This window comes from Micromys minutus (genome assembly GCF_963924665.1).
Source record: "Micromys minutus genome assembly, chromosome: 7".
In the NCBI taxonomy this organism is placed as follows: Eukaryota; Metazoa; Chordata; class Mammalia; order Rodentia; family Muridae; genus Micromys; species Micromys minutus.
The window spans coordinates 2,494,304-2,503,820 of NC_137976.1; the positions used below are offsets into that span (position 1 = coordinate 2,494,304).

The 9,517-nt window shown below is 49.1% G+C and overlaps 1 protein-coding gene across 4 annotated transcripts in view; it reads left to right on the forward strand.

The window, feature by feature from the left end:
- The window catches only part of ERG (ETS transcription factor ERG), a 93,440-nt gene extending 92,175 nt beyond the window's left edge, over positions 1-1,265 (forward strand). For all 4 annotated transcript variants that reach the window (XM_080919633.1, XM_080919634.1, XM_080919635.1 and 1 more), the window contains one exon: positions 7-1,265. In XM_080919633.1, coding sequence (XP_080775759.1) covers positions 7-527 — 521 coding nt within the window. In that variant the 3' untranslated portion in view covers positions 528-1,265. The remainder of the gene's footprint in view (positions 1-6) is intronic.
- Positions 1,266-9,517: the final 8,252 nt, after the last annotated feature.

Below are 9,517 nucleotides of genomic sequence, written 5' to 3' on the forward strand. Positions count from 1 at the left end.
CATTAGGTAGTGGACAGATCCAGCTGTGGCAGTTCCTGCTAGAACTCCTGTCTGACAGCTCCAACTCCAACTGCATCACCTGGGAAGGCACTAACGGGGAGTTCAAGATGACAGACCCGGATGAGGTGGCTCGACGCTGGGGAGAGCGGAAGAGCAAGCCCAACATGAACTACGATAAACTCAGCCGCGCCCTCCGCTACTACTACGACAAAAACATCATGACCAAAGTGCACGGGAAGAGATACGCCTACAAGTTTGACTTCCACGGGATCGCCCAGGCCCTGCAGCCCCACCCCCCTGAGTCGTCCCTCTACAAGTACCCCTCTGACCTGCCATACATGGGCTCCTACCACGCCCACCCCCAGAAGATGAACTTTGTGGCTCCTCACCCTCCAGCCCTGCCAGTCACATCTTCCAGCTTCTTCGCTACCCCAAACCCATACTGGAATTCACCAACCGGGGGCATCTACCCGAACACTAGGCTCCCAGCCAGCCATATGCCCTCTCACCTGGGCACCTACTACTAGAGACTAGATGGAAGCCTTTCCCAACAGCGCACAATCGCGTAGCAGTCGCCACAAACTCAGAGAACACAAATCAACAGTGCCTCATGAGGAATGGAAGCGGTTGGCCAGAGCTGGGGAAGGAAGCCAGGGAAGGAAAACCAAAGACTCACGCAGGAGGGTGGGCGCCACCCAAGTATTACTACAGAAATAGAAGAAGCCCGAAATATACTGTACATGGACGTATAACCTGTGGTCCACCCTTATCAAGGACATTGTATGTAGAAAAGCATGACCAATAAGGACTGTCCAAGGAAGTGGCCTTAAGTAGTGTACAAACTGTAGAGTGTGGGGGACCTTGCTTGTACCAACCAGGATTCAGTGAGAGCAATAGAACCATAACACTCTTGACCTAACACACCATCTTGTATGATGTCATTTGAAGGGAAACTACCTGTGTTTAAAAGCAGAAACCATATAAAAACCAAATGAGAAGACAAAAAAAAAAAAAAAAAAAAAAAAAAAAAAAAAAAGGCAGCCCCTCCACAGATCACATTGGCTGTGGGCTTTCTTAGCTGGCATTTGCTCTTTTCATTGAAATCAGGTTCATTCCATTTGATAGAGAGCTGTCAGCTCTGTCAAACTGTGAAAATGACCTAGGGTCTCATCTCCTTTTCAGTATTATGGGAAATGTGAGCCACATGGTAGGAGGGGTTATGCATGTTGTTGTGAGAATGTGGTTGTAAAAGACTGAAATGGAGGAAGAGGCAGAGGAGCAGGGGTTGGGGAAGGGAGTGGAGGAAGAGGAGAAAGAAGGGGGAGGAAGAGGAGGAGAAAGGGGAAGAGGAGGAGAAAGAAGAGAAAGAAGAGGAGGAGGAAGAGGAGAAGGAGGAAGAGGGGAAGAAGGAGGAGGAAAAGGAGGAGGAAGTGGAGGAGGAAGAGGAGGAAGAAGAGAGGAATAGAAGCAAGCTGCTCAAACCACCACAACTGGATTTAGGACATCTTAGGACCAAAGAGCATGAGTTGAGATGTTTGATGCTGTCACGTTGTAAGAAAGGACACATTTGTGGAGGGCTAGGAGCAGTCATATTCAGAACCAAAAACGTCTCTTTGTGAAAAGGAAATCATAACTGGAATTGTCTGATATTTAAAAAAAAAAAATCAGGACCTCAGCATTTGGTGGAGGCTTTGTCCTTCACAGGGGCAGTTGAGAGGTGACCTTGGTAGCCACCATGGTCAGAGACCACACAGACATTGTGGGTAGGTGGGCTCCAGTTTTCCTTAATGAGTCGCGAACGCTGTGCGTTTGTCAGAATGAAGTCTACAAGTCAGTGGTTTTTTTCTTTTTATATAATAATTATATAACTTATGCATTTATACACTACGAGTTGACCTCGGCCAGCCAAAGATACCACACACACACACACACACACACACACACACACACACACACACACACACACACGAGACAATCAAACATATGATGTGGCCTTGAATTTTAACTCTGTAATGCTTAATGTTTACAGTATGAAGTTACTAGTTCTTAGAATGCAGAATGTATGTTAATAAAATGAGCTTAGCCTCACATGGCGAACCAGAGTGGTTTCTGTTTATACTTCTTTGCTGATGAACAGTGATCTAGCAGAAATGTTGCTGACTCTTAGGGGTTTGTGGAACAGTTTTAGTTTGCCCCTGAGTGTGAACAGATAGGACTCATACAGATGAGCGATTCTCAAGCACACAGCATCGTGGATCTCCTGACTCCCATGAGCACTCTCTCATTCTTATCCAATAGAGAAAGAACACAGGTTTCACCTTAGGGCCTCCATGATTGCTCTGAGCAGGTGGAGAGGCCTCCACAGCTGAGGCTGTCATGGAGGAATTTCATTCTGCGCTGGCTGCTCCTCATGATCGTGAGATTTTTGTTGTGCGGCGAACAAACCACTGTTAGGCCAAATTCTGTCATTATCAGTGAATCCACTGTGGAGAGCTGCGGTTTCTTGTTCTAAAGTGTCAGGGGAGGGCCTAGGAGATGGCTCAGTGTCTGCAGCTCTTGCACGCATGAGGACCGAGACTGATGGCTAGAAACTCTGTAAAAATCAGGTGTGGTAGCCCACCCTTGAGATCCCGTCTAAGGCAAGGTGGCAGACACGTGGATTTCTGGAACCCACTGGCTAGCTAGCCTAGCCTGCTTTGTGAGGTTCCAGGCCAATGGGAGACCCTGCCTCAAAAGCTGTGGAAGGCACTTGAAGACTGATACCCAAGGTTATTTATACTCTGACCCCTTTGTGCATACACACATAGGCAGGTGTGCTCTCATATACACAAATACATGCACACACACGATCACATGCATGCACACATATATAATCCTCCCTCCTATAACATATACACAGTAAAGCCCCAAGCAGAGCTTCCCAGCTAACCACTTGGCTCCCCATTCTGAGGACAGCTAGCTACACTGATGCCCCAGCTTTTCACCCTGGAGTCCCCAGTCCTGGGGTGACCTTCCCAGCTCTCCTGTATTGTCTATGATCTCACATCAACTTCTCTGGACATTTCTTGTCTTCATGTCACAAATGCCACCCACCTGGGCCAAGGTGCTATGGTGGTGTGGCCTAAGCCACCAGCCAGGAGCAGCAGGCCCAGGCCCTGTCTAAGCCCGAGTCAGTGTTTTAAAATGGGCTGTTTCATGTCATAGCAATTTCAGCACTTGGTAATCCCTTTGCTATGATTAGATGCACTGGCCAACCCCCTGCGCTGTGCTTTTTGGCAGCAGTCTGTGAGCTCAGTGGGATGTGATTACCAAAGCTTCAGAGGGCCCTAAAGGACGAGAGGAGTCCAGATGTCAGTCACTCTGCAGCTGTTGGGGAAAGGCCCCTAGATGGCCCGCCTCTCCTTAGGAAGAAAGACCAGTGTTGGCTGCTAGGGCAGGGAAGGGGGGCCACATGATCCTGGGGGTGGGTGGGGGAGGTGAGAGATTTAGTTTTGCAGTGCTGAGCCAGGCACATCTACGTTCTTTGTGTAACGGACAAATTCATTTGGGTAATCACTTAATACCCCACCCCACCCCCTCCCGCCTCGAGACCGCACAAGCCAACAGATGTTCTCAGTTAGGTCCTCACAGCCCTCCCCTCTGTCCCCTGCACATGTGGGTTATTAGCAAGTCCCAGAAGTAGCCTGAACCACTTCCTGACTTTGAGATAACTCGGTAGTACTGGTTCTTTAGAGTCTTCAGCCAACTTGAGCTAATGGCCAAGGTCTTCTATGGGCTTTGGTATGTCCCACCTCCCCCCCAACCCCGTGTCTCCTGCTCCTTTGGGACGGCCCGTGCATGAATGCCACTTGCTGGCAAGACATGTCATCTTAAATGTCATCTTTAGGACTCTACTGGATTTGATCCCCTGTCTCAGTCAAGACTTGATCCTCACTCTACCCCACTGTTGCATGTTGGAAGGTTTCAGATGACATCTTGTTGGGCCCCATGTCCCTCTGAAAACCCCTCTGAATGTTTGGTGTTGACTCATCCTCCCTTGGAAGCCAGATCCCAGACAGCTGGGCTCAGAGGGTAGGTGCTGTGTGCATGGCGGAGTCTGCAAGCTGGGGGAGATGGGGGGCTGAAACCAGTTCCTCAACAGAAGAGCTGAGGCCAAGCTAATGCTAAAGATGTGCAGAGAGCAAGGTAAGTTCTGTAAATACCAGGTTAGAGAAATACTATAGGCCAGAAGTGTGGCTGGCTGGTGGAGGCTGGTCACTGGGGTGAGGGTGATAGTCACTTCACTCTGCCGTGTCACTGATAGACCCACTTCCCTGGCCACCATCTTAGTCAGGGGTTCTATTCCTGCACAAGCATCATGACCAAGAAGCAAGTTGGGGAGGAAAGGGTTTATCCAGCTTACACTTCCACATTGCTGTTCATCACCAAAGGAAGTCAGGACTGGAACTCAAGCAGGTCAGGAAGCAGGAGCTGATGCAGAGGCCATGGAGGGATGTCATTTACTGGCTTGCTTCCCCTGGCTTGCTCAGACTGCTTTCTTATAGAACCCAGGTCTACCAGCCCAGGGATGGCACCACCCAAATAGGCTGGGCCCTCCCCCCTTGATCACTAGTTGAGAAAATGCCTTACAGCTGGATCTCATGGAGGCATTTCCTCAGCTGAGGCTCCTTTCTCTGTGATAACTCCAGCTTGTGTCAGGTTCACACACAACAAACCTCTGTCAAGTGGAGGTGTAGCTAGCTGGCCTAGCATGCAGAGGCTCTGGGTTCCACGGGAGGCTCACAGGGAGGCCAGAAATGTGCTGGGATGCCACCCAAACAAACACCCAGATGAGAGGCTAGAAAGCAGAATGTGGAGAGGCTGTGAGGGCAGGGAAGCTGGCAAAACCCAGAGCCAGCAGCGAAGGAAGCATTTATGGACCAGGCACAACCCTGTCTCCTGGTTAGCTTTTTATGTATTTGTATTTTATGTATATGGGCGTTTGCCTGCCTATGTGTGTATGCATCACGTGTGCAGTTCCTGTGGAAGCTGGGAGAGGGCTTTCAATCCCCTGGATCAGGAGACAGCTGTTGGAGACATTTTGAGTAGGAGCTGAACTCCAGTCTTCTAGGAGAGCAGTGAGTGCTCATGTCGTAAGCTGTCTCCCACCTCCTCTCCTAATTTTTAAAAAAGTCTTATTTATGTGAGCACACTGTCACTGTCTTCAGACACACCAGAAGAGGGCATCGGATCCCATTACAGATGGTTGTGAGCCACCATGTGGTTGCTGGGAATTGAACTCAGGACCTCTGGAAGAGCAGTCAGCACTCTTAACCACTGCCACCTTGCCACTGTCTAGAGTTACCTGAGAGTCTATGTTAAGGGACCATCCAGATCGAGTTAGCCTGTGGTATGTCTGTGAGAGGTGGCTTGATTGTCGGTTGATGTAGGAGGGCTGGGACCACTGTGGGTACCGCCGTTCCTGGTCGGGTGGTCCAGCCTGTGTAAGCAAGCTAGCCAAGCACCCACCTTCAGCAGGGCAGCAAGCAGCGTCTTCCACGGTTTCTGCCGCACTTACAGCTATGAGTGGGTGAAGCTGATGACACATTAAGTAACAAGTGGTCCCAGCCTTGACTGACTTTCCTGGGTGACAAAATGCTCTGGAAGTGTAAGTCAAGGAAGGCCTGTCCTCCACAAGCTGTGCTCAGTGAGAGCATTTTACCAGAGCAACAGAAGGGACACTAAACTCTCGTGTTGTCTCCTTACTCCTCCTGCTGTTCCCATGAAACTTGCTTTATGCTTATTGTATTTACTCTGTTTTTGGAATTCTATGAGTAGTGAAGTTCCTCAGTTTCCACTCTTTCCTCTGTCCCAACTCCACATACACGGACACACACACACAGAGAGACAGACACACAGACACACACAGATACAGATTCATACACAGACACACAGACTCACAGACAGACATGCACACACACAGATACATAGACTCACACACGGACACACAGATATACACAGACACCTATAGACACACAGACACACACACAGATACACAGAGTCACACACAGACACCTATAGACACACACACACACAGATACACAGAGTCACACACAGACACACACAGACACCTATAGACACACAGACATACTCAAACAAAGATACACAGACTCACACGGACACACAGATACACAGACACACACAGATACACAGACTCACACACAGACACACACTTACACACACGTGGGCCCATTTACTTTTGTTCATGTGTACACGTGTGTAAGGCTGACTTCCTGGTCACTAGAGATGAGTTCCCCTCTCTCAGCCGCCATTAACTGCCTGTAGCTGTTCACCTAGGGGTAGGGTCTTGTAATACTTGCCCCATCCAGACTGGATGTCACCCTGTATGGTCACTGTGCAGGTCTTGTTTAGGCAGCCATATTGCTGAGATGTTATAGGGCAGCATCCCTGTAATATTTAGAAGACACTATCCCACAGCAGACATTCATCTGTCTCGCAGTCTTTCTGCCTGGTCTCCCTCCACTGACCCTGAGCCGTAGGCGTACGGATTGCATTCTAGACATCATGGAGTGGGGGTGGGGCAGAGAATCACAGTTTTTCTTCTGCATTTTGACTGGTTTTGGATTTCTATGGGTGGCCTTCCATGCGGCAACTATTTAAAACTGCTTCACAGGTTAAGCCTTCTATCTGGATCTCCCAACGTCAGAGACAAACCATTTTTCGTTGTCATCCAACTTCCACACTGATCCGTTTCATACTGACCTGAAAGCCAGGGCAAAGGTCACCTTGGGAATGAGATCACAGGTGTAACCCTCGGGGCTGGCACAGTTTGTGTGATAGTAAACTGTGTGTGACAGAACCTGAAGATTTCGAGATTAGAGCATCGGGATGTTCCCGGGTGTGTACAGACTGACCTGAAACCCAGTCTCCCTATTGCTGTGAAGAACACCTCTGCGTGTTCAGAGGTGCAGGGCCCAGGCAAAGGACAGAAACGGCCGGTTTATAGGACCGCCGAACCTTCTCCCTCAGAGCAGGAAGCCTGCCTCCTGTGACACCCATGCATAACCTCAACCATGCTGTGTGAGGGATTGTCAGTCACAGCCCGCCTCGGGGACTCACAACCCTTCTGCAGAACCATGGGCTCAGGAGGTGAGAATAAGGAAGGTCAGAGGTTGTGTCTGGTATCTTGACTAGCAAGTTGTGAGAGGCTAACAACTTTGTGTTTGTTGTATGAGGTTTCTATGTGCATGTGTGCATATTCACATGAGTGTGTGTGTGTGTTCTCGAGCTCTCTTGTACTTGTGTGTTCAGGTGCATATGGAGATCAGATGTTGATGTAAAGATGTCTTCTCAGTCTCGTCTCCACCTTAACCTTGGAGACAGATTATTCACTAAACCTTCCTTGGCTAGATTAGCTAGCCAGCATGGTCCAGGATCGCTCTGCCTCTGCTTCCCAGCATGCCTCAGGATCGCCCCGCCTCTGCCTTCCCAGCATGCCTCAGGATCGCCCCGCCTCTGCCTTCCCAGCATGCCTCAGGATCGCCCCGCCTCTGCCTTCCCAGCATGCCTCAGCCCCACCCCACCCCTGCCAATGCTTCCCAAACCGTGAGTTACAGATGCTCTGCCATGCCCCGAATTTCTTCATGGCTGCTGGGGATATGAACTCAGGGCTTATGCCTGCGTAAAAGACATTTTAGCCAGAGTCATGTCTCCGGCCCTGACATAAACACATTTTAAGTAAGTTTAGTTAATTTCTTTTTTGGCAGGCTACAACTGAAGAGGTTGGAAGTGAGTGAGTGATAACTTCTAGGCTTTTCCTGTTAAGGATAAAGGGAAAAGAGAAAGTGAGGTGTCTGCTTCTTTCCTGTGGCTCCGGGCTCTGGTGTTTAGACTTTGGATCTGGGTCATGGTTGCAGGGCAGAGATTTGAAGCTACTACATCAAAACCGGTTCAGGCTGCTGGTACCATGGGAAGGGCTGGTTTAAGGAATATGTGAGTGAAGATTCCAGGCCAGAAGGACCTTCTTGGTGGATACCATTTCCCAGCTCTGAACTTTAAGACACGTTGTTGCTATTTTTCTTATGTTAATAACAGAGAAATAGGCAAAACATTAACTTTTAATTTAACTTTCCCAATAACACTCTGGGATATACTCATCTCTTATCTTTCTTGTGTGAACTTGAAGCTCTAAGACAGGGTTATAAAATCAGTCTCCCTCACATGAGCACCTTCTAGGGTTCAGAATTCTGACAGCCTCCCTAAGCCACCAGTTGGAGAGTCTTCCATGGCTGTCAGACAAGTGCCCTCCCATGTCTTGGAATTCTGGTCAGAAGCCTGCTTGGTAGTTACCTACGGGAAATGGAACACAACCCTCCCATTTCCCCATCCCACCCTTCAGTCTTAGCATGGGATAGTGTGGCTGGCAGTGCCTTGGATGCAGAGCATGCGTGTTGAAAGCACTGGGTTCACACAGCACTAGCTGCTTGTGCCTGACATCAGTGAAGAGACTCCCGCACACAAAGGCTGCTCACTTAGTGTCTTCACTAATCTGCTTTTAGCTGTCAGAGGTGAAGGCCAGCTCACACTGGGAAGCTGACTGCTGGTCAAGCTCCCCCATTCCTGACCATATTCACCATCAACATGGGAGTCAGACAGACAAATGGACAAATCTGGCTGTAGTAGGAGAACACAGTTCACATGTAGCAGTGGACCGAGAGCCTCGAAGCCCTCATTGATATGTTTAGTCAGACATGGGCAGAAAGCAGATTCCTAGACAGAGACCAGAGTAGGTATTTCAGAGTAAGTCTCTCCTCCTGTGGGAGAGAGCCCCGTGAGTGCTAAGAACCCTCTCTATGAAAACATGACCAACGAGGAATAGAAGTTTCTTATTCGACAACAGACTTGTCTCGGGTTGGTCGATTTAACATTCTCCTGACTCTCGTCACAGTCTGCCTCTGTATCTTTGGTGGTCCCGGTCACAAGAAATTAAAAAGAGAGGCTAAGATATCGGACAAAGGTGAGCTTCTGTGATCCCAGCAATTGAGAGGCAGAGGTAGGAAGATCAGGATTCAGCTAAACAGCAAGCTCCAGGATGCCCTGGGTGTCTAAGCTTCATCTGTGAACTTTATTAACCCATCACTGTGAGTAAATGCTCAGATGGAAGCCCCTTAGAGGGAAACGGCACAATGCAGTCACACTTCCAGGTTAGGCAGCATGGTGACCGGGAAGCCGAGGAAGGAATTAAAGTAGCTAACCACATCCCATCCACCGAGCAGAGAGAAATGAACCAACGCACACATCACTGATCTCAGATGGCTTTTTTCCACTCTTATCAAAAGTCAGGATTAAAATCTAGGGAATGGTTCCACCCTTAGTAGCCTGGATCATTCCACACGAAGATAGTCCGATATAGATATGTGTATAGGCCAGTCCGACCTAGGCAGTCCCTCAAGTGCCCTCCTTCTCGGTGGTTTTAGATTGTGTCAAGTAGACAATTAAAACTAACCACCACAACTCC